This window comes from Molossus molossus, unplaced genomic scaffold, assembly GCF_014108415.1.
Source record: "Molossus molossus isolate mMolMol1 unplaced genomic scaffold, mMolMol1.p scaffold_m16_p_4, whole genome shotgun sequence".
Taxonomy (NCBI): domain Eukaryota; kingdom Metazoa; phylum Chordata; class Mammalia; order Chiroptera; family Molossidae; genus Molossus; species Molossus molossus.
This window is the reverse complement of record NW_023425377.1, coordinates 26,724,989-26,751,377: the sequence shown is the minus strand read 5'-3', so window position 1 is coordinate 26,751,377 and position 26,389 is coordinate 26,724,989. Positions and strand designations below refer to the sequence as shown.

At 37.9% G+C, this 26,389-nt stretch overlaps 1 protein-coding gene across 2 annotated transcripts in view; it reads right to left on the bottom strand.

The window, feature by feature from the left end:
* Positions 1-26,069, bottom strand: part of LARS1 (leucyl-tRNA synthetase 1) — a 57,823-nt gene extending 31,754 nt beyond the window's left edge. Inside the window, exons 1-12 of one of the 2 annotated variants that reach the window (XM_036240141.1) lie at positions 25,928-26,069; positions 16,952-17,070; positions 14,559-14,646; positions 14,090-14,170; positions 11,747-11,884; positions 10,077-10,238; positions 9,161-9,273; positions 8,223-8,286; positions 6,018-6,085; positions 5,685-5,910; positions 3,720-3,807; positions 3,565-3,641 (exon numbers count right to left, since the gene is read on the bottom strand). In XM_036240141.1, coding sequence (XP_036096034.1) covers positions 3,565-3,641; positions 3,720-3,807; positions 5,685-5,910; positions 6,018-6,085; positions 8,223-8,286; positions 9,161-9,273; positions 10,077-10,238; positions 11,747-11,884; positions 14,090-14,170; positions 14,559-14,646; positions 16,952-17,070; positions 25,928-25,933 — 1,230 coding nt within the window. In that variant the 5' untranslated portion in view covers positions 25,934-26,069. Of the gene's footprint in view, positions 1-3,564; positions 3,642-3,719; positions 3,808-5,684; positions 5,911-6,017; positions 6,086-8,222; positions 8,287-9,160; positions 9,274-10,076; positions 10,239-11,746; positions 11,885-14,089; positions 14,171-14,558; positions 14,647-15,948; positions 16,039-16,951; positions 17,071-25,927 lie in introns of those variants that run through there. The other variant, XM_036240142.1, reaches the window with a different exon arrangement.
* Positions 26,070-26,389: the final 320 nt, after the last annotated feature.

Below are 26,389 nucleotides of genomic sequence, written 5' to 3'. Positions count from 1 at the left end.
TATTTCTTCTCCTTTGTATACAGGGCAATCTTTTATTTTTACCAAATATCTCAAGAAGGGATCTGACTTTTAAAAACTCAACAGTTTGCCCTGGCTGGTTTGGCTAAGCGGTTAGAGCATCAACCCTCAGATGGAAGGGTCACAAGTTCAATTCCCAGTCAAGGGTACATACCTACCTGGATTGCAGGTTTGATTCCCCAGCCCTAGTCAGGGTCATGTGGGAGGCAATCAGTCAATGTGTCTCTCTCACATTGACGTTTCTCTCCCCCACCCCCTTCCACTGTCTAAAAATCAATGGAAAAATATCCTCAGGTGAGAATTAACCAAAATAACTAAAAATTTAAAAAATAATGCTGGTTACTTAAAAAAAAAAACTCGCCCTGGACAGTTTGGCTCAGCAGTTAGAGCATTGGTCTGCGGTCCAGAGAGACCTGGGTTTGGTTCCCGCTAAGGGCATGTACCTCGGTTGCAGTTTGTCCCTGGCCCAGGTTGGTCGTGCAGGTGGCAGCCACTCGATGTGTCCCTTTCACGTCGATGTTTCTCTCTCTCTCTTCCTCTCTCTCCTTCCCACTCTATCTAAACAAAAAGTGGAAAAATGTCCTCAGGTGAGGATAAAAAAAAACCTCAACAGTTTAAGTTATAATGAATGGCTTAACTGATAAAACTATACAGCCAAAAGCAAAAGCTGACACACACACGCCACTTAAAATGAGGTTCGTATTTGAAATGGTTGCAATGAAAATGTAAATATCAGAAAACTTTTCAAAATCTTAGTGAAATCCATCACATCAACCAATTAAGAAGAAAAATTCATATGATCATACCAACAAATGAGAAAAAAAGCATTTCACAAAATCCAACACCCATTCATGATAAAAACTCTCAAATAAACTAGAATAGAGAGGGACTTGCTCAACTTCATAAAGACTATAAAAAAACCTATAGCTAACATCATACTTAATGACAAGAAATGCAAAGTTTTCCCACTAAGATCAGGTAAAGGCAAAGATGTCCCCTTTTACCACTCCTTTTTAACATTGCACTGAATGTTCTTGCTAATGTAATAAAGCAAGAATAGAAAAGGTATACAGATTGGCATAATCATCTATGTAGAGAATCCAACAAGAATCAACAACAACAAAAAAACCTTCTGGAAGTTATAAGCAATTATAGCAAGATTGCAGGATACAAGGTTAATATACAAAAGTCAATTGTGCTCCTATACAAAGAACAAGTGGAATTTAAAATTAAAAACATAATACCATTTACATTCGCACTGAAAAAATTAAATACTTAGCTAAAAAGTTACATGTAAGATCTATATGAGGAAAACTACAAAACTCTGATGAACAATATCAAAGAGCTAAAAAAAAAAAATGGAGAAATAACCCATGTTCAAGATGTCAGTTCTTCCCAACAGACTTAATGCAATCCCAGACATTTATTTTATGGATATCGACAAACTAATGCTAAAGTTTATATGGAGAAGCAAAAGACCCAGAACAGACAACTAAATTCTGAAGGACAAGAACAAAGCTGCAGGACTGATTCTATTCAACTTCAAGACTTGCTATAAAACTTGAGCAATCAAGACGTGATGCTGGCAAAAGAACAAACAGATCAATAGAACAGAACAGATGGCCCAGAAATAGATCTCCATAAATATAGTCAACAGATGTTTGACAAAGGAGCAAAGGCAATACAATGAAGCAAAGACAGTCTCTTTCATGATTGTTGCTGGAACCAATGGACATACACATGCAAAAAAAATGAATCAAAACACAAGCAAGCTCTACACCCTTCACAAAAATTAACACAAAACAGATCACAGATCTAGATTTAAAACTCAAAACCATAAAACTCCTAGACAATAACATAGGAGAAAACCTAAATGACCTTGGATATGGTGATGGCCTTTTTAGATACAACACCAAAGAATCTATGAAAGAAGTAACTTATAAGCTGACTTCAATTATTGGTAAAAAATTAAAAACTTCTGCTCTGCAATAGACAATATCAAAAGAATTATAATACAAGCAACAGACTGGGGAAAATATATTTATAAAAGATGCATCTGATAAGGACTGTTATTCAGAATATATGAAGAACTCTTAAAACTCAACCATAGGAAAACAAAAAACCATACTAAAAAATGAGCCAAAGAGCTTAACAAACACACCTCACCAAAGAAGATATACAGAGGGCAAAGCAGCATATGAAAAGATGTTCCACATATGTCATTAGGGAAATATAAATTTAAAAACAACAATGAGAAACCACTACACACCTATCAAAATGGCCAAAATTCTGAACACTAACACCACCAAATGCTAGTGGGGATATGGAGCAATGGGAACTCTTACAGGGTGGAAATGCAAAATGGTACAACTACTTTGGAAGACAGTTTGGCAGTTTCATACAAAACTAAACATATTCTATTACCTTATGACCCAGCAATCACACTCCTTGGTATTTACTCAAAAGTTATATCCACACAAAAATCTGCACATGAATGTTTATAGCAGCTTTATTTTCACAATTGCCAAGCAACTTGTTAGCAACCAAGATGTCCTTCAGTAGGTGAATGTATAAATAAACCATGGTACCCAGACAATAGAATATTAGACAGTACTAAAAAGAAATAAGCTATCAAGCTATGAAAAGACATGGAGAAACCTTAAACGCATATTACTAAGTGAAAGAAATCAATCTAAGAAGGCTACATACTGTATGGTTCCAACTATACGACATTCTGGAAAAGGTAACACCATGGCCCTGGCCGGAGTGGCTCAGTTGATTGAATGTCGTCCTATACACTGAAAGGTTACCAGTTCGATTTCCAATCAGGGCACATGCCTGGGTTGCAGGTTTGATCTCTGGTTGGAGCACATACAGAAGGCAATGGAGTCAATGTTTCTCTCTCGCATCATGTCTCTCTCTCTCTCTCTCTCTCTCTCTCTCTCTCTCTCTCTCTCTCTCTCTCTAAGCATGTCTTCAGGTGAGGATTAAAAAAAGAAAAGGTAACACCATGAAGACAAGAAGATCAGTGGTTGCCAGCAGGTTGGGCAAGGGGAGAGGAATGAATAGGAAAAGCATGGAGAACTTTCAAGGCAGTGAAAATGCCCTCTATGATGTTATAATGATGGGTATGTGTCATTATACATTTGTCCAAACCCAAAGAATGTACACCACCAAGATTAAATTCTAAGATAAACTACGGACACTGGGTACTATGATGAGTCAATGTAGGTTTATCTTGGTTAAAGAATGTACCATTCTGGTCAGTGATGTTGATAATGGGAAGGCTATGCATGATTTGGGGTAGGGGGTAGGTGGGAAATCTCTGTACCTTCCTTTCAATTTTGTTGTGTGTGCTCTAAAAAAATCAAGTCTTAAAAAAAAAAAAATTCTATGTAACATTATATTCAAAATTCAAACTACAAAAAATATATAACATCAAGAAAAAGGTTAGAGACCGAAGTTCAACAATACACTGATAGTTTTTAGGTACCCAACCAATTAGATGAGACAGAGAAAATAAGAATGTGAAACTCAGACACTCACCTGCTTTTTCTTCAAGTCTCTGAGGGCAGCAAAATCATCAGGGGAGTCAGAAGGAACACTTGTGACCACACCGGTGCCTTATAAAAAAGTGTGGAATTATTAATACAACCAGATGTAATTACCATAGCATTTCTATAAAGAACTAAACTCTTTACCTTTATCCTCCTTAATGGTGAGCATTGGGAGGACATAGATCACCTTATAAGATGTCAAAGGCGCAGAAAGTGATGCTCCAAGAATTTCCTGTGTAAGAAAAAAATGAGCATAAAAGGTGAAGAAACTTATTTTAACCAATAAAATAGAAAACAATGCTTCTATTTTAAGCCCAAGAGACTAGTAGTCAAAAATATATGAAGTAAAAAAAAACTCATTCTTTTATACCAACTAGACCAAAAATAACTGTAAATATTATTAAGGTTGTAAGGAAATGTGTACCCTAACACATTGCTTATGACATTGTACTCCTTGAGGACAGCAACACGGGAATCCATAGCAAGGGCCACAAAAATGTTAGCACAACTTAGACCCAGCAATCATATCCTATGAATTAACCTCAAAGTAAAAAAAATAATAATTTTAATAATAATAATCCATAGCAAGAGCCACAAAAATGTTCGCACAACTTAGACCCAGCAATCACATCCTATGAATTAACCTCAAAGTAAAAAAAATGATAATTTTAATAATAATTCATTGCAAGAGCCACAAAAATGTTCGCACAACTTAGACCCAGCGATCATATTCTATGAAGTAACCTCAAAGTAAAAATAATTGTTTTTCTTTGAAAAGTCTGCCTAATGCTATTAATCAGCAAACAAATAAAACATTAAATGATAGAAAACTTATTTAATAAAATGAGACTTCAACAAGCTAGGATACTATCCATTTTAAATGATAACTAGGAAGACAAACTGAATTAAAAAAAGATATATCTAGTTTATCTTTAAAAATAAATCAGAGCCCGGCTGGTGTGGCTCACTGGTTGAGCGTTGACCCATGTACCAAGATGTCAACTGTTCAATTCCCAGTCAGGGCACAAGCCCAGGCTGTGTGCCCAATCCCCAGTGGGGGGCATGCAGGAGGCGGCCAATCGATGTTTCTATCTCTCTCTCCCTCTCCCTTCTGCTCTCTCTAAAATCAATAAAGAAAAAAAATTTTTTTAAATAAATAAATAAGAAAATCCAACAACATTGGGGTCCATGTTCTCATATGCATCAGAAGGCTTATAGCTGCTTGTTTAGGTAAGGAACAAACTTCAATTTCACACAGTTCCTACCCACCCCACTTTATATGTATAGATAAGCTGCTTTTAGAGAATTTGCAGTGATATGGGTGAAGGCTAACTACTGTAAGTCTTAAAGGTTGAAAGCTACTTTTTAATTTATAGCACCCATTTTCCTCACTCCAGAATCTGCTTAAACGAACATGGAAAGAAGTTGCATTAGAGACAGTTAAAAATTTGTGTCATTAATCCCGTTCTCAAAAAGTGCTCAGAACTCCAACATCAGGTCCTAATGAGATATAAGCACTGCTTATAACAGAAAAAGACAAGAAACAATCCAAATATCCATTACAGAGGATGATTACCTAAACTGTGGTACAGCCAAATAATGAAACACCTTTGCAGGAGGGGGCTGAGTACTGACTCTGAAACAGACATGAGAGAGCCTTCTGAAAAACTAGAACTGTTCTCTATTTTGACCTGGGTGATGCTTATATGAGTGTATACACATATGAAAATGCACCAAAACACACACTTAGGATTTACACATTGGATTGTATGTATGCCTCAATTAAAAAGTTTTTTAGCTCGGCTGGTGTAGCTCAGTGGTTGAGCATCGACTCATGCACCAAGAGCTCACCAGTTTGATTCCCGGTCAGGGCACATGCCCAGGTTGTGGGCCTGATCCCCAGTGGGGGGCATGCAGGAGGCAGCCAGTCAATGTTCTCTGTCATTGATGTTGCTATCTCTCTCTCCCTCTCCCTTCCTCTTTCTCTAAAATCAATAAAGAAAAAGAAAAAGAAACAAGTTTTTTTAAATGCTTTTTTCTCAAGCTTCACTGTAGAAATCTTTCCTCTAAATTTATGCACTAAAATAACAAGTCTGCTACCCAACTTACCTCTCCCATTAATTCCTTAACAACAGGCACAACACCACTGTCTTTAGTAAAGCCCTGGTATGACATATTCCTGGCAGCTCTTTGGGTACAAATAAATATATCACCATTCGCCGTCTCAAACCCAATGTACTTCATATCTGGCCGAACCCAACAGTTTGTCTGTCCAAACATGGTCTCAGGTCTGAGAGTAGCAGCTACCAAGAAGATATTTTTCCCTTTCAGGCCACTACGAAGAAAAAAGATATATTAAAACAAAAAAATAAACAGTTGTGGATTCTATCACAAGTATCTGATAGTCGAAAAGCCAAAGCAATTTCTCTTTGGCAAATATACCTTAATTTGGATGGGTAGGGCTCAAGCACTTTCAACTTGATTAAAGTATATTCCTGAGGTCCAACACCCTAAACGAATAAACAAAACAAAAATTTGAGGGGAAAAATGACTTGGATTACACCTACTGATCTATATGAGAGATTTGATTCAAATTTCTAAGATGAGTTATTACATTGTTATACTAATTCTTTCAGCCTTGGCCAGTAGCTCAGTTGATTAGAGCGTTGTCCTGATAAGCCAAGGTTGCGGGTTCAATTCCCAGTTATGGCACATACAAGAATCAACCAATGAATGCATAAATAAGAGGAACATGCATGCAATGTTTCTCTCTCTACCTCTGCCTCTCTCTGAAATCAATAAATAAAAATTTTCAAAACAGACTAATCCTTTCCTCCAGTGAAGACACTGCCAGTGGAGTGCTGACCACATCCACACTGAAGTCGTGTGTGAGAAATGAGCTGAGGGCCACCCTTCCAGCCCACAGCAGAACTGGTAAAGGAGACCGAGACTCTACTAAGGATGGTTTGCTGAGAGCTCCCTTGAGAGAGGAGGACAGGAAAAAAAAAAAGCTTAAAGTAATCAATTCAAACAGTTTTTTGCCAAAATGAGAATTAGAAGGTAGCACTGCCACAGAGCAGTCAGCAGAGACATACACTGGACCAAGGGCATGATGTGCATTCAAAATCTAGCTTGGGCCCTAAATAAGGGCTTTACCCAAGGGAGTCACAGTCTCTTTGAGCCTCACACAGGACTGTTCTGAGGAACACATAAAATAATGGATAGAAAAATGCTTTGAAAAATTATAATATGCTATTGCAACTTAGGATATTGCTACCATTGACTATATTAAAACTTAACACAGTCAGTTAATTGGGCCTTCTGAAGTCTTTCAAATCTTTCAAAATTTTAATCAACTCTTACCCTGGCCGGGTGGCTGTTAACTAGAGCGTCACCCCAAACACCAAAAAGGTTGCAGGTTTGATTCCTGGTCAGGGCACATACCTAGGTTGTGGTTTGATCTCCAGTCATGGTGCATACAGGAGGCAACTGATTGAAGTTTCTTTCACACATTATTATTTCTCTCTTTCTCTCTCTTTCTCTCATCCTCCCTCCCTTCCCTCTCTCTAACATCAATAAACATATCCTAGAATGAGGATTGAATAAATTTTTTTTGATCAACTCTCACTTCTAGCAAATAAATAACATCATAACTGAAGGCTGATTTTGAAAAGCAGTCACTAGACTATACATGTGTTCAAAGGTGGTAACAATGACATACTCATTGGGCCTCCTAAATTCAGATCCTGGCATTGCTGGTTTACTATACCAAGGCTTTAAGCAAATCACTTACCCTTGTTTCACTCAAGTATTACAAAGAATAATGTTACTAGTGTGTCTTACAGAAATGTAGAGTGAACTGATGTCATCTATCACTAGAAGTATTTGGAAATAAGCAAGTCGACAGATAGTCAAAGCGAGTGTAAATGAAATCTGTGTACATCAGTCAGCCACAACATACCTCATTACCTTTCCCCATGCTCTTTCCAGAGCAGAGCATTCTCCAGGCCGTGCTTCTCAAACATTAGCATGCATATGAATCACACTGAGAGCTTATTAAAAGACAGATTCCCGGGCCCCACCCCCAGAGCTTCTGATTCAGCAATAATTGGGGTGAGACGCAAAACTGTGCTTTTCTATCACAAGGTGATGCAGCTGGTCAAGACCAATCTTGGAGTAGCAAGGTCTTAGACAAGATACTGGTGCCTATAATGACACTCTGCCTCCCTCTTCAGTCACCAGAGTATCACTACAGTCGTCCCTCGCCACTTCGCACTTCGACTTTCACGGCTTCACTCTATCGCAGTTTTTTCAAATATATTCATTAAAAAGTTGATTGAGACAGTGAAAATGATACAGCGTGCACGTGGATGTCTGGGTCAATTATACACCCCTGTGTTACAATTAAAATTAAAATTACTGTACATATGGACTGTAGGCCTGTGTATTCGAGCACCCCAGGACTCCTTCAACGCCAGGTGCAACCGCTAGAGTCTGGAACGGATTAATCGCGATAAACGAGGGACGACTATACTATATGCCTCAGCACTGGAATAAAGCTATTTTTAGGCTTATTTTTTATTTCTTAAACTCACTGGCCTTATGAAAAATTATTAACAAAAGCTACTCTATGTCGCGAATAAATACCTCTCCAGTTTGCCTGTCATGATCCATACAAGGCTGTCCATCTTTTGGAGAATAAATGGTATACCTAAAAAATAAGTGACAAATATTACCATAATATACAATTTTTAGCCTAACACATTTGCCAGTGTTGCTCCTGACATCTTACAATATTTCTTCTAACTGAGCAAATGTGTACATCTATTATTTATATTTTATGGGCAGTTCTATTGGCAATCTAATTATTTTATGAAAGATTTCTACCTTCATCAACAAAAAAAATTAAAAATTTAAATTCACTTATGAAATGCTTACATTAATCATTAATTAAAATAGCTTTTTTTTTTGTAAACATTATTGCCAGCATTTTATTTTATTTATTTATTTATTTTTTGATATTTTGTTCAGACAGAGTGGGAGGGAGAGAGAGAGAGAAACATCGACATGAAAGGGACACATCGAGTGGTCACCACCCACACGACCCAATCAGCCGGGGACAAACTGCAACCGAGGTACATGCCCTTAGCGGGAACCGAACCCGGGTCTCTCCCGACCGCAGGCCAATGCTCTAAGCGCCGAGCCAAACTGGCCAGGGCAAAGTAGCTTTTAATTAATCCACATAATCAAGGAAGAATCTTAAACAATTTGTAGAACAAAAGAACAAACTAAAGCACAGGTAAAATTATTATTTTTTTGTTTGGCTGGCAATACTGAACAGAATCTTGAGCGAGATCATAAAAGCCAATGTCCCATTCTCCCTGGTCTAGTTGTCAAAAACACTAAGCACTCAGAGAAATTAAAATACTGGCAAGACAAAAAGGGAAACAAAGGACACAAGAGAACAAAAGGAAAGAAAAAAAAAAAAAAAACAAAGGATAATAGAAAAAAGTATGCTATGGGGCACTGATTTACAAAGCAAAAATATATGATTTTTGCTTTTCTGTACTGAAGAACAAACTTACCGTTTCCCAAATTTAATTCTGCTTCTTTCTCTTAATGTTAAAAACTGCCACCTGACAAACGAATCATAGTAAGGATTAACATCAGTGGTGATGAAGGAACGACGCCAGTCTACCTGTAGAAGGAGAAAGGAAAAGGTCATTTTTTAAAATGTTGTACTGTCTCTATGAATGGGAATTCTTATGAATCACTTATTTACTCTTCTACTCTGTTTTCCAATTAAGAATTATATCTAATATTAAAAGAAAAATAGTTTAAGTTCCACTTATCATATATCACAATTATTAATTTTGTTTAAAATGTGTATTTTTAAACATACATGTTTATATATTAAACATATAGGAATTGGAATAAATTAAAAAGGAACTTGTAAATAACACCTTTAAGTACCCATAAATATTCAAGTTAAACTCTGGCTTCTTGCCATGGCTGGTTGGCTCAGCAGTTAGAGCATCAGCCCACGGACCAAAGAGCCATGGGTTCGATTCCGGTCAAGGGCACGTACCTTGGTTGCAGTTCGGTCCCCAGCCCTGGTCAGGGTCTTGTGGGAGGCAACCAATCAATGTGTCTCTCTCACACTGATGTTTCTCTCTCTCCTCACACTCTATCTTGAGGTAGATGGAAAAATATCCTCCAGTGAGGATTAAAAAAAAAAACTTCGGCTTCTTTTTATTCTTTGAATAGAATTCCTTTTCACTAAATGCTAATATATTGATATACATTCCAATACAATAAATATTAAAGTACTTTATTGCTCACACAGAGGCCCATTAGGTTCTAACCTGACAATAAGAGGACTGATTCATTTCAGGAATTCAACATATTCTAAATTAAGAGGTGGTCCAAATCTCATGTAATCACATAAATACAAATGTGTTCTTCATATTTTCTTAAACTATGGGGGGGTGATAGGCATACCTTCAAACCCATTCTCTTCAGATCCTGAATAGCCAATGGTGGAAAATAATCAAGCCAATGTTCTGCTTCAGAAAATCTGACTATCTCTTCATCAGCCAGACCGAGAGATTTCATAATGCCCCATTGGTATTTAGCAGATCCAGCTTTAGCAGCAGCTTTACTCTGAAAATAACCAGCAAAAACACACTCCATGAAAGGACAACTAACAACTTGTTAACAAAGAATAGGACCACAATAACTATAAGTTCATAATCCCACTTGGAAATATTTTAAAATTCCAAAACAATGCTGCTGGTATGTCGGAATACTGAAGGATTTGGATGTACTATTTTGCCTGCCAAACTGTACAGTCTGATACTCACCAGGACTCTAACACTAAGGAAAACTACCAAATGGGTGGAACCATAAAGAACTATCATCACAAAGATTTCAACACCAAACCTCCTCTTTTTCCCTCTCCCAATACCACATGCATCTTTTTTTAGTTAAGAGCTTAGATCATACAAGAGTCTGCTCATTTTCCAATCTTTACCAATATCAAAAAGGCAACCAAATGCCAGGGGCTGGAAGCAAGCAAAGATGCTAAACTACGAAAAGGCAGGACAAGAAATTTTGAGGTGAAGGAACTACTCTGTATGGTATGGTAGGAATAGAAACGTGACTCCATGCACTTGTCAAACCAACACAACTATACACCACAAAGAGTGAATTTTTTAAAATGTCCATCTTTTAAATCATTTTACCTTATGATCTAGTTTAATTTCTGACTGATATTCAGTCTCCACGTGGCTTCTCTTTTATATCTTTAGTTATAAGACCTCAGTTCAGCTAGTCTTCAGGTTGTTCTCAAGGGTGGCTGATCTATAATTTAGTTGTCATTTTGATGTGGTCATGGGAGCACAGCATTTACATACTCCATCATTTTGACCAAAAGTCTAAGGGTAAACTTTTTTAAAGAAATCAACCAGAGCCTGGCCAATGTGGCTCAGTGGTTGAGCGTCAACCCATGCACGAAGAGGTCGCCAGTTCGATTCCCGGTCAGGGCACATGCCCAGGTTGTGGGCCTGATTCCCAGTGGGGGCATGCAGGATGCGGCCAATTGATGTTTCTATCTTGCTTTCCCTCTCCCTTCCTCTCTCTCTAAAATCAATAAAAAAAATAAAAATAAAAAAATCAACCAGAATGTTGGAGGAACTCAGAATAGAATAAAGAGTATGACAAATGTATCTAATTATATTATAAATATATGACATAACCATTCTAAAGGAGATGGGAAAGGAGCTATGGAAGTAACTTTGAAAAACAGTATGTTAACTAAAAGACAAAACAAAAAACAAAAAAAAACTATATATAAAACACTGTCCTTTAGTTACAAAAATTATTTCTCCCAGGGTTATAGGTTAGCAATTCTGAAACTATTGGTATACTAGGACTGAACAAAAAACTAAATATACCGTAAATAATCAGAGTCAGGTTTCTCACTGTTGGAGAAAAAAGTCACAAGTAAAAAAAGGGAGAACAGAATGCTAGAATGAGTCTCATGGTGCTATAATTGAGCCTGATATCATGAACTTTTAAAAAATATATATACTGTGCTAGTACTCAGAATGAATATATAAATCAGACAAATATAAGACTTCAACCAAAATAAGTATCATCAATCACCAAACCTTTTTTCCTTTAGCTTTATCCTTAATTATTATATCTTCTGTTTTAGCACTGACTTCTTCCTCTTCTTCTTCTTCATCTGGAAAATCAGGGGGGCAACCATAGAGCTCTATTTCTCTTTTCAACTTATCAGCACATGCCTAAACAAACACAACATTAAAGATAGTAAAGTTCAAAATTCAAGGTAGAAATAAACTGGGGTTTTTTTCCTTGCTTTTATGGCCAACAAAATTTAAATCTTAGATTTTTGCAATATATCTACATATATAAGTGGATCATTAGAGAAAACCCAAATGAGACAAACCATGTACCCCAAATTCACTAATTTATCATTTATTATTTTACTTCATTTACTCAACAAGCATTTATTTAATACCCAGAGGACTCAATATAGTATACTATATGTTAGTTATCCAAAGTAAAAGGATATATAAGATATAATGTGTTATTATTTTGAATAAAAACATTAATAATAGCATTTCTCAATTTAATGATTGTCATATATCCTCTATTAGTTATCATCACAAGCAGGTATGAAGTTAGAAAATAGACACAGAGATGCACTGATTTATCCAAGCTTATAAAGCTAGTAAGCTACAAAACTAACACATGAACCTAGACTTCCCACCCCAGTTCTCCTCAATCATACCATAAGGAGTCCACTGTCAAAAACAAAGATGATACCAAGTAGAGAGGGTTAAAAGTTATGGAGAAAAATACAAACATAGAATTGAGAATTTTAAAAGGGGAGTGTACTCTTTTCTGCAGAAGAATTTCAGTTAATAAATGAGAAAAGAATGACACCGTTTTATAACCACCAATTCAATAACTGAAATAAACAAGTATCATCAAAGGAAGTGAAAACCTCTGCGTTATTGGGAACCTCGTCTTAAGAGGCCCTCAAAGTATTACTCCTCCCCTCCCTTAGCTAGTTTTTAATTAAAAATGAGAAAAAGTCACCTTTAGAATGAAGAAATCTGACAGGTATTAACTTAATATCACTAAAATGGGACAAACTGCCATCACATGCCTTTTGATATGATACAATGGGAAGTGTCACCTCACCAATGTAATATTCTGGTCAAAATATTTAACTCAAATCTAATCATGAAGAAACAATAAAACACCTCAGATTATGGGATGTTCTACAAAATAACCAGCCTAGAGTCTTCAAAGACATCAATGCTGTGACAAACTAAAGAGAAATGATAATAAAATGCAATGTGCAATCCACAAAATAAAAAGTAGAAACAGCCAAAAAGGACGTTTTGAGACAACGAGAGACATACAACTATAGATTAGATCATGATGATAATACTACATCAATGTTAAATTTCTCCAAAGGGATAATGGTACTGTGATAATGTTGAAGAATACACTTCTCAAAAGATTATGCTGAAGTATTCATGGGTGTTATGTCATGATCCCTGCAACTTACTTTCAAAGAATTCACAGAAAAGGCAAGTAAAAGAGTGGGCATGTACTGTGTTGAGAGAGAGAACTAGCCCACGCGGTATGGCTCAGTGGATTGAGCTTCCTCCCATGGACTGAGAGGACCGGATTCAATTCGCAGTCAGGGCACATGCCCGGGTTTCAGGCTCGATCCCCAGTAAGGGGCGTGCAGGAGGTAGCCGATGGATGTTTCTCTCTCACATCCATGTTCTATCTCTCTCTTCCTCTCTCTAAAAAAATCAATAAAAACATATTTAAAAAAAAAGACAGAGACAGAACTAAATTAAGGCAAATGTTCATACGTGGTAACTATAAGGGAAGGGTGTATGGGTGTTCACTGTACTATCCTCTCACTTTTTCTGTAGGTTTGACATTTTTCAAAATAAAAGGTTGAAGAATAAAAACAAATCTAAGTTAAATTTCCCAACCCTATAACATTTAGGGAATCCTTTCAACTCTGGTTTTCTGGACTATTCTTTATTGAGAATTATTTCTAATATATGTCAAATGAAGACATTTGCAAAAATAATCTAAATAGGGCACAAATGTTTATTACTTTATGCAAGTATCTTGTATATGTCATGAGTGCTCAAAACACTGCACATTTTACTTGGTAGTAGTTATTACCTAATTCTAAAACAGAAATATCTATGTATAAGACAACCAAAAGATATCAAAACTACTTAGAAATCACTTAAACCTTAACGGATGCCCTTTATTTAAGCATGTCTTGAAATACCTTTTGTAAGATGTAATTTTCACTATAATAAATTCTTTTCAAGAAACACTTTAAGATAGCAGTATTTGGAAATCCTATTTCAAGCTATTGAACTGGATATTTCTATTTGCTCTAAGTCAAAAAGGGTAGAAACCAATCCCAAAAGCAATCTTACCTTAATAGGCATTCCAGTACAGTGTAAACCAAAGGGGAACAGACAAATTTTCCCTTTCAATCTCTGGTACCCTACTGCAAACTACAGAAAGAAAGTTAAATGTAAGTGGTAGGCGAACAGAAAATGCTGACTTTTCACAAAGAGCATTTGTTCAGTTTCCCTCTTCACATCCTCCTTTAAAACACCAGCTAAATTGTATAGCCATTCCAAAATTCTAACCCGTTATCCCTTTTGTGTGTCTTGTCACCAACCTAGAATTACTTGTGAACATACATACTTAGACCCCTGCACACATACATAGTATGTGAAAATTAAACGTAAAAATTAAATTACTTAAATATAAAAATTATGATAAAAATTTAAAGTCTAAATTCTCATAAGAGGAAATAAATTCTACAAATACTATTTTCTTCAAATTAGTATTTATTAAAGACCCACCATCCCATTATATTGAACAGAGGAAGCTTACCTCACATTTGGATAAAGAAAACGTGTGTCCCAAATGAAGGCGCCCATTCATGTATGGATACGGGAAGGTTACAAAGTACTTGCCCTTGCTGCAAAACAATCATATGAAAAAGGAAGTACAGACAAGAAAATGTTAAATTCCTCTTACAATGAAGGATTATGGTGAAGAGAATGCTTGCTATAAATAACTTGTTTAAACGTTGGTTATTTAAAAGACATTAAAAGTTAAATTTATAAACCACCCCAAATTAAAAGCTCTCTAAAATTAAAACCTACTTTTGAAAGAGTAAGACATTTATAGGTGGCTATTAAGAAATAAATATACTGCCCTCGCCGAATAGTTCAGTTGGTTAGAGTGTCATCCCGATACACCAAGACTGTGGGTTCAATCCCCAATCAGGAAAAATACAATAATCAACCAAAAGAATGCATAAATAAGTGGAACAACAAATCAAAATCTCTCTCTCTCTCTCTCTCTCTCTCTCTCTAAAGTAAGAAAAAAGAGAGAGAGAGAAATAAATACACTTGTAGGTTTAACTTAAGCTAAAATGTTGAATAAAGATAAAATACTAAAAAAAATTTTTTAATCCTCACCCAAGGATATTTTTCCATTGATTTTCAAATAGAGTGGGAGGGAGGGAGAGAGAGAGAAATATCGATGTGAGAGACACACATTGATTGGTTGCCTTCCGCACAATCCCAACCAGGGTTGGGGATCGAACCACAACTGAGGTATGTGCTCTTGACCAGAATCAAACCACAGACCAAGACTCTAACCACTGAGCCAAACCAGCCAGAGCTAAAAATTAGATTTGTTAAAACTCTTAGGAATCTGAATAAATTTAATGTTTTATTGATTAAATGAGATTTGTTTTTACTAGCTATACAAAGCAATTCAAAGTCCCTCAGGTGAAATAAAATATCCTCAGTAATACATATGTTTGTAAATTCATTTAAAAGCACCTTTGAAAGCTGTTTTATTATGTTATATTCTTTGTTCTAATCAAGTGTATCTAACATACATATGTTATGATGCACAATAAAATGAACAGCTGTAAATCCACCCTCTGACTTTTGAACCCACTGAAGCTACCTATGTGTGCCTCCTCACTCTCCCACTAGAGATAACCATTATCTTGAGATTCACTTTTTCATTCCCTTGTTTAATAGTGTGTACCAAAGTCTATGCCCTTAAACAATGTATCATTTAGATTCCCTCACTTGTGAGCTTTATAAAAAATGGTGTATTTTATAGATTTCTGCAGTTTGCTTTTTTCCACTCAATGTGATATTTCTAAGTTCCTTCAGCACTGCTGCACATAGCTGTAGCTCATTTTCTTTCACTGAACAAAGCTGTTTTTTTCAGCTCACTCTGGATTACTTTAAATTACCTTAAAGTTGACCAAAACTAGAACAAAATAGAAGCTTCAAATTATAAAGTACAACACCAGAGACTTCATATTGCAGCAAACTCTTCTTCTCTTAAAAAAAAAAGAAAACACAAAAAAACTTCCAGTAGAGTGTAGCTTAGTAGAAAGGAGGGTAGACTTTGGAATAAGAAAGTCCTTAAAAGAAGTCCAGGCCTGTTGTTTCCTAGCTATGCAACCTTGAGATGGTTATTCACCCTCTATGTGCCTCAGTATCCTCACCTATTAAATAGGGATAAAAATATTACTAATTTTAAAGGGTTATTAAGTAGATTAAATGAGAATTTGCATGTAGAAAATGGTATATTTCCTACTGTCTTGGCATACTGAACAGTAGGTGTTCAATGTTAGCTATTAGCTACTATTATTGTTATCAATATATTTCCTCAATTGCAAGAAGCACCTTTTTCTACATTTCAATATATCTGAAATTGAGATGCATCTTATAATTGACACATATATTTATTGTGGTACTGTTTGGGGGCAGTTATTTTGTTTTTGTTTTTCCCCAATATCATATCACTGTCTATAGTTTGTCTTATTATCGGTGATTCTTAACATTGAGGCAATACAATATTTATGAAATAAGATCTTCACAATTTACATTTTGATCTTCAAACCTCTCAATATTTACATGTTGATTCTGTGAAGATAGTTATCACTATAATATTAATTTCTCTAATAGAAAGATTTCTTTTTTTAGTCAGCAAAGATAAAACTTCAAAACATCCCTTTTATCTGAAAATAAAAAATTAGTTTTTAAAAAAAGCCTTTAAGAAAAAAATCCTTTAAGAATTCCATAAAGAAGATCCTAATTTTAAATGCAGAAAATGGAAATTACCTCTTTCAGTTTATTTCAGACATTCTAAATACAATCAACCTTATGTTTTCCACACAGCAGTTTCTGTACTATAAAGCCAACTGGTTTTGAAACACAATGTACAGAACTTCACAAACTATTACTCACCTCGTCTGCTTCTCTGAATTAGATGCATTGACCTCAAATACTTTCTCGGTATCCCATTTCTGTTGGATTTCTTTCTCAATCTTCTTCAAAAAGTCTACTTTGGCTGTTCCTTTTCTTTCCTATTAGACACAAAAGAGATAGAATAACCCACTCTATAGTTCAACAGGCTTGCTTTTAAAAAAAAGAAAATGGGTTCACACAGAACTGAGCTGCATACTGACAGATCAATTTTGTCCATGGTTATCTTGAAATTTAAATGAACAAGATAAAAAATTTGTTATTGAGACCTATACACTTCAAACCTCAAAGGAATGGTTAAAAAATTACTTAAATATGTAAAAGGCTTTGAAATACTTTTTAAAAATTAGATACTATAATATAACACTGCTGTCAAATGTTTCTATTTAGTTAAAAAATATAAATACAGGGGATGGCAAAAGTAGGTTTACAGTTGTTCGTAAGAAAATACTAATTAATAAAAAAATAATACAAGAATAAACTCTAGCCCTGGCCAGTTTGGCTCAGCGGTTAGAGCGTCGGCCTGCGGGCCGGAGAGACCCGGGTTCGGTTCCCGCTAAGGGCACGTACTTCGGTTGCAGTTTGTCCACGGCCCTGGTTGGTCGTGCGGGTGGCAGCCACTCGATGTGTCCCTTCACGTCGATGTTTCTCTCTCTCTCTCCCTTCCTCTCTCTCCCTCCCACTCTATCTGTACAAAAAATGGAAATATATCCTCGGGTGAGGATAAAAAAACAATAAAAAAATAAATAAAAAAAAAAGAATAAACTCTAGCCCGGCCAGTGTGGCTCAGTGGTTGAACGTCAACCCATGCAACAAGAGGTCACCAGTTCAATTCCCAGTCAGGGCACATGCCCAAGTTCTGGGCCAATCCCCAGTTGGGGGCATGCAGGAGGCAGCCAATCAATGTACTCTCTCATTGATGTTTTTTATCTCTCTCCCCCTCCCCTTTCCTCTCTAAAAAAAAAAAAAAAGAATGTTTTTTAAAAAAAAGAATAAACTCTGGTCCTGGCTGGGTAGCTCAGTTGGTTAGAGTGTCCTCCCTGATACACCAAGATTGCACGTTTGATCCCCAGTCAGAGCACATACAAGAATCAACCAGTGAATACATTAAGTGGAACAACAAATCGATCTCTCTCTAAAATCAATCAATCAATACAAAAACCATCATAAGAATAAACTGTTTCGCATACTGACAACTGTAAACCTATGTCTGCCCCCTGTGCTCACTAAAGTATAGGACAGAGCAGTGCCTGCTTGCCAGCTGCAATCATACGCGGCAAAGGAAGACATTCCAGTCCAAGAGATAGAGGTGGCATGGTCTTTTTGTCAAGGAAGCTGATGAAGAACTCTCCAAAATGTTTATCAGACTATTTTCTTTCTTTATTGATTTTTAGAGAGAGAGAAACATCAATGAAAGAGAACATCGATTGGCCACTCCTTGTATGTCCCCCACTAGGGATCAGGCCCACAATCCAGACATCCAACCGGGAATCAAACCAGCGACCTTTTGGTGCATGGGTTGACGCTCAACCAGTGAGCCACACCGAGCAGGCTTATAAGACTATTAATATGAAATTAAAATGAAACAGAGAATAGTACGCATGTCTCTAGTATACTGGATCTACCTGGCAACATTCCTATCTTCCAATGAGCCATTCTTGGATTAACAGTGACTAAACATGCATGATCACTCTACCTCTAAAGAAAGAAGGGTTAGAGCTTCATTCTCAGTATGTGACTCTGTTGCAAAGAATGAGCTGCTAATAGTAACTGTGCTGAGAGAGAAAGGGAACATAGCACTTAGGCCAGTGCAAAATCTGGATACCAATGGACCATACACATATCTCATTGTTTTGAAAAATGAATATTCATTTCTAGAGTTTTATTTTCTGGTATAAAATTATCTGAACTTTAGTTACATTTTCTTCTCCTTCTCACCTGCTAACATTTTCAGATTCTGCAACATTTTCAAATGAGAAAATGCCTGGGTTCTACTCATACTTCTATAATCCACTAGACAGGTGACATTGCCAAGTCACTTAACCCCTGGATCTGTCTCCTTTGTGCCCTCCCTCTGTTCCTTCCACCCAACAATTTAAAAACTACTTCCTGTTCACATCACAGATACGCTGAATTCTTAGACAGCTGTTTTCTTTTTAATGGTTACACAAATTTGAAGTATTATACAAAGAGGAATTCCATGCAGTAAAAAAAAAGTAGCATTATCTCTCCAATAACTATCTTAAGTAGACCTTGTATATTATGTAATAATAAAAACTAATAGTATTAAAATTAGGTAAGATTCAGTACAAATCTACCATAAATGTGTCACCTCTGTTTTACTATTTTCAACTTTCTCTATTTTAAATTATTTTTAAGCAAGTGTAAGAAGAGAAATACAAGCAACAGAAAGATAAAATGTCAGCTTATAAGGAAAAGGTGAAATGTGGATTAAAAGAAACTTGTCACAAAGGCAAAAAGAGGAAATGAGAAGAATCCCATAATTTGAAGTCATGGACATGTAACAAGTTTATCTAGGAACCAAATGAAAATAAGATTTTTTGTTTCTATAAATCCTGACCATAATTGTTGTGAGTAGAAATCATATCAAAACACAAATCTGATCAAGTCAATCCCCCTTCAGAGGTTCTCTATGCTCCCAGGATAAAGTCCACACTCTTTTTTGTTGTTGTTTATTGATTTTTAGAGAGAGAGGAAGGGAGAGGGAGAGACAGAAACTTCCATGAGAGAGAATAACAACTGGCTACTTCCTGCACGCCCCCCACTAGGGATTTGGCCCAAAACCTGGGCATGTGCCCTAACTGGGAATCAAACCGGCAACTTCTTGGTGCATGGTCCAACACTCAACCACTGAGCCACATTGGCCGGGCTAAAGTCCATACTCTGAAATCTGGCATTCAAGGCCCTTCTTGCTCATATCTGTCCTCTCCTTTTCCCTCCCCTCCAAGCTTCCATCATCACATTCCTGGCCTATTAAGCCATCTGCATTTCCCCAAATATGCTAAGTTACTCTTCCACCTCTGGGCCTGTGCTCAAACTCTTCTTTCTGGCCTCATACACCACCAATCAATTAGTCTCTTTGCCTGGCTAGCTCATCCTCCAGATCTCAGCTAATCACCTACCTTGATTCCCTAAGAGTTTATGAGATGCAACGCTTAATATGATCCTACTTATGAATATTTCCCCTTATGATAGTCCTATCATATGGTAGTGATGTTAGTATCTGTCCGCTGTGTCATGTTTCTCTTTGTCTTCAATGTCTAGCTTAGAGCAGGCTCTCAAATATTTGTTGAATATTTAAAGATTTTAAAAGAGAAGTGAGTAACACACTGCCTGCTTTTACATACCATGGCCATAAAAAAATTGCATGGACTAGAACCTGGGTTGCATAGTTGAATCAAAGTGCTAAGCAATTTGGACTGTTTCCCAAGAATTTCCATAAAACTAACTGTGGTTGCAGAAAGTATTTCCTTTTCCAAGAAAGAATAAGGCATTTGTTCACTCCTTTCCATTCCTGCTACTAACCACCTTCATTTAGACCTCAGATCCTTTCCCCCTCTTACTGCAAAGCCCTCTTACAAGTAACCTGCCTCCAGTCTCTCTATTCCAATACACGCTAAACCGTTGTCAATTCTAATATACAGCACAATACACATTTATGCCAAAGTAATTAAATATAATTTTTAATACTGTTTACAGAGAAAAGGGCCCAAAGCACCAAATGTTTCAAGGACCTCGTGAAGCCTAGTTGTACCTTCTACCTCAGGGTCATGGGTCATAGGAAATCACACTGTTATTACTAAATTCTTTACTTTAACCAGCTTGAGTTCACTTCCGTTGCATGCAACTAAATGATCCTTGAGACATTTACCCAGGGGGGTTGTGAACTCCTGCAGGCAGATTTTTAAACCCTTTACCAAGTGCAGTGCCACAGACACTGACGTTTCATGACAAATATGTTTTGCTTAAAAATGACCATGCCACGAACTTTAAAGAACATGAAAGCGCCCGGCCAGCATAGCTTACTGGGTGAGCATCGACCCATGCACCAAGAGGTCGCAAGCTTGATTCTCGGTCAGGGCACATACCCAGGTTGTGGGCCAAACCCCCAGTGTGGGGCATGCAGGGGGTGGCTGATTCACGTTCTCTCTCATCGATGTTTCTCTCTCTCTCCCTCTCCCTTCCTCTAAAAAAAAAAAAAAAAATTAAAGCATCAGTCTTCACAAATTACTTACAACTATGTTTCTTGTTACTGTACTGAACATGCTAAGTGCACAGAACTTCTTTGGGATTTCTGCTTCTCAGAAAAATTTGTTCCTCAAACCTCAAAGGTTGATTGTAATAAAATTTGATATTGGCCCAGCACCAACTTGTATAACCTTGAGTAAGTCACTTGATCTATCTGAGCCTCAATTTCTTCACTGGTTATTTAACTAGGAAATTGGTTATTTTAATTAGCTAAAAGGTTATCTAACTAGATCAGAGTTCTTAAACTTTGGCACTATTGATATTTTGGGCTAAATTCTGTTTCCAGGGGCTGTCCTGTGCACTATAAAATATTTAGGAGCATCTCTGGCTTCTACCCACTAGATGCCTATAGCACCCTCCAACTGTGACAACCAAGAGTTTCCGGACCAAATATTTTCTAGGAGACAAAATCACCCCCGGTAAAGAAACACTTGACAATAAACTTTTATATATATATTAATAATATCCTGCAATTCTTAAAACACTCTTATGAACATTAATTTATTTGATCTTAACAACCTAACAAGTGGGCAGACCAGTGACTATCATTTCAAAGGTAATGAATCTCAAGTTCAGATCAGCATGCCAGTAAATGGTCAAGTTGGAGTCATCTTCTGACTCCTATTTTTGCTTTCTCTTGGTACTCTAACCACATCTTAGCTCCATCACTGACTAGCTGTAGAACCCTAGACAAGTTCCGTGTTCTTTTTAAGCCTGCATTTTTCTGTCTATAAAAATTATAATTACCATGTATAATTATTATTATGAGAATTAAAAGAGAAAATTATGAGAATTAAAAGAGGACTTACCATAGTGCCAGACCCATGGTAAATGCTCAAAATGTTAACCATTATCACAAAGAGACAATTAGACATCATGTGCTTTTTTTTAAAATATGGTTTTATTGTTTTTTGTTTTTTTTTTAGAGAGAGAGGAAAGGAAAAAGAAATAGAAACATTGATGTGAGAGAGAAATATGGATCGGCTGCCTCTTGCATGCCCCCTACTAGGCATTGAGCCCACAACCTGGGCATAAGCCCTGACTAGGAATCCAACCCAGCCCTCTAAGTCCATATGATGAGGCTTAATCCACTGAGCCACACCAGCAGGGGAACGTCATGTGCCTTTTATTAGGTGTGAAAATGGCATTATGGTTATGTTTTAAGAGACTTTGTCCTGACCAGTTTGGCTCAGCGGTTAGAGCATCAGCCCATGGAACTAAGGGTCCGGGTTCAATTCCTGGTCATGAACCTGGGTTGTAGATTCAATCCCCGGCCCTGGTCAGTGCCGTGGGGGAGGCAAGTAATTGATGTGTCTCTCTCACATCAATGTTTCTCTCTCTCCCCACTCCCTTCCTTCCACTCTATCTAAAAAAAATTAATGGAAAAAATAACCTCAGGTGAGGATTAACAAAAAAATAAAAAAGAAATTCCCCAATTAGTTTACATTTGGGAGTACTACAACAATTAAGAATTGGCTCCCACCTTGGTTGGTGTGGCTCAGCTGGTTGAGCATTGTTCCATGCACCAAAAGGTCGCTGGTTCCATTCCCTGGCAGGGCACATACCCGGGCTTGGGTTCGATCCCATGTTGAGGTGGATATGAGAGGCAACCAATGATCATTTCTCTCTCTCCCCCTCCCTTCCTCTCTCTCTAAAAAAATCAATAAAAATATATTTTAAAAAAAATAAAAGAAGGGAGCTCTAGCAGGTTTGGCTCGGCAGTTGGAGCATCGGCCTGCGGTCCAGAGACACCCGGGTTTGGTTCCTGCTAAGGGCATGTACCTTGGTTGCAGTTTGTTCCCAGCCCTGGTTGGGTTGTGTGGGTGGCAGCCATTCAATGTGTCCCTTGCACGTTGATGTTTCTCTCTCTCTCTCTGCCTCCTACTCTATCTGAACAAAAAAATGGAAAAATGTCCTCGGGTGAGGATTAAATAAATAAATAAATAAAAATAAAAGAAGGGAAAAATGTATTAAGGTCTTATACATTGAAAAGCCCATTCCCATTAACACCAACTAAAAAAAACAACCTGCAAATTCCACTGGCTAAGAATACCGCCAATGTGGGATGGGGTTTTTGGCAAGGCACTGAGCAACCTGAAATAAAAGAAAAGCATTGGACCAGGAATCAGAAAGCCTGGGTTTTCCAAAAAAGCACTAGGGCACAGTGACTGACAAAGGAGTCAATCTGTTCAACTTCCCTTTGTTTTTTTTGTTTGTTTGTTTTTTTCTTGTTAACCCTCACCTGAGGATATTTTTCCATTGATTTTTTAGATAGAATGAAAGGGAGGGAAAGAGGAAGAGGGAAAAAGGGTGAGAGAAAGAGGAGAGAGAGACAGACATATCAATTGGTTGCCTCCCACATGACCCCAACCAGGGCCTGGTATTGAACCTGCAACCCAGGTACATGCCCTTGACTGGGAATAGAATCCCTGACCCTCAGTCCTTGGGCTGACACTCTAAGCACTAAGACAAACAGGTCAGGGCCTAATCCACGTTCATCATGTACTAGCTATATTAGTTAAATTCTCTAAGCATGGATCTCTTCATTTGTAAACTACAGATAATAGACTGCCTACCTCAAATAGAGTAGTGTGAAGATTCAGTGATAATGCAAATAAAACATTAAACGCAAAGCCTAACATCTAAGAAATGTTAGTTATTGACATGATTGATCTTAACTCTGCTAGAATTCTGACTTCAGTAATTTTTTTTATCATCCTCACCCGAGGACATTTTTCCATTCTTTGTTCAGATAGAGTGGGAGGGAGAGAGAGGAACAGAGAGAGAGAGAAACATCGATGTGAAAGGGACACATCGAGTGGTCGCCACCCGCACAACCAACCAGGGCCGGGGACAAACTGCAACCGAGGTACATACCCTTAGCAGGAACCGAACCCGGTCTCTCCGGACCACAGGCCGATGCTCTAACCGCTGAGCCAAACCGGCCAGGGCTGACTTCAGTAATTCTTCAGCCCCATTTAGACCTATTGATCCTGACCCCTAGCCACTAATTCTTAGGCCCCTCCCATCCCATGTCTTCACTTCTATCCCTTAGTCCATCTGTATAATCACTCCATTGCCCTTGTCTTTATCATTCTTGCCTGGCAAACTTTGCCTCCTATCCATCTGCTCTGCTCCTTCACTAAGGCAGCTGAAAATGGTAGGAGATAAATACTCAACCATGCTGACTAGTCTCAATTTAAATTCATGACCACTAACAGGAAGTGATAACTAGCAAAATACTACTCTCTGAAAACCAGTTAGTTTCTCCTTGCCCTAACACCAGCGCTTCTCAAACTTAAATGTGCATAGTGTCCTGTACGATAGCCATTAGCTACCTGTGACTATAATTTTAAAATTACATAAAAATGTGATCCTTCCATTGTAGTAGCCACGTTTCAACAGCCACACATGGCTAGTGGCTACCAAATTAGACAGTGCAAAAGTTCTATTGACAGCAATGTCCTAGACAATTGTTTTATACCTTCTCCCTCTTCAAACCTCCAACACTTCCTTTCTCATCCTTACTTTGGTTGAGCTTATAATCTTGGTTTCTAATTCAATAAGACAAGTGAACAGAAAATTTCCACAGCCTCCTTCATCACCTCTACTGTCCCACATACATCTATCTATACCCATATACTCTGCCTTCTTTCCTGTTACTATAGATGAATGTGGTCCTATTTAACCCCTCCACTGATGCACTTGACCTTATGACCCCTATTCTATTCAGGAATATCACTGCAGCAATCATCTCTCTTATGTATCAATTCTCCCTTTCTACAAGATAATTCCCATGAGCATACAAGCACAGTATAATTTCTCCTGTCTTTAAAAAAAAAAAAGAAAGCCCTCTTTTGACCTTCATCTATTACCCCATTCCTCCACTTTCCTTTATAGAATTCCTCAAGAGTTATCAATACTCATCATCTCCATTCCCTCTCTTCCCATTCTTTCTTGAACCCACTCTTCAATCAGCAAACTGCTCAACCTCTGCCCCACACACAAACACACATTCGTCACCACCACCATCTCCCCTGGATCACTGCCTTTTAGACATACAACCCTCCTAGCTGTGCACTCACACTGTTATGTCTGCCTGGAAATCTTTCCCTCCATATATGTGGTTGCATGGCTTGCTCCCTACCTCCTTTTTGCCACAATGCCCCTTTTGCAACAAAGCCTTTCTTGATCAACTTTTTAAAATTGCAGCCCTACTCCACCCCACACTCCATATGCTTCCTGCTCTTTTTTTTTTCTTTAGCCATTATCAGCATCTGACATACTTTACCATATGTTTCAGTACGTAGCCCACACACACATATAAACACCACGAATGCAGATATTTTTTTTCTGTTTTACTGGGATGCACTCAATTTTTTGTTGAAAGAATCAATGTTACATATGCCTCTGACTCCAAATCGGTTTTAGAAACTTCGGTAACACACACGTATTAAGTAGTCTGTAAAGTTGAAGACATCAGTTCCTGGCTCATCGGTTAGCAAGAAAAGGCACAGCCTCACAACAGCCACGTCTTAAGCGTCGGGGGCAAGTCCTCCCCTTTCTTTAGAAAAGGATTCTCCCCCGCAGGGCAGCGGCTACCACATGGAGCCTCTAGGTTTTTGAAAACACACAGATTAACGAGTCCTAGGGTCCGACCATGCGGACTCCCCTCCCGCAAAAACTCACCGCCATGGCGCCGCCCAGCCGACAGTGACAACCCACGACTTCAGCGATCACCCCCAAAAGAGTAGTTACAACCTTTCTGCCTCCCTATTGGGGAACCCAGGCCTCCAAGGCACTGAAGCACACACTTCACACCTGCTGAGGCAATCGCCGGCTCATTACTACCTCCGGGTGCACCCCGTAGCCTGCCGGGAATTGTAGTTCCAAGGCTGCTAAAGCCCTAGTCCATCAGGCACTTATTGACTACCATTCCCAGATAGCACCGGGATACCGGAAGTTGATTCGATAGGCCACTCAAAGGTGACACCGGTAGTGATGTCACGGGCACGTTGAACTACAAAGTCCATGCTGCAGTTCGGGACCGCAGACTGCCGCCAGCGCCCCCTGACTGAGGTGAAGTCCACAGCCTCCAACCTTTTCACCGCGTGGAACAGGCTGGGCGTCTGTCAGGATGCCAGGATGCAA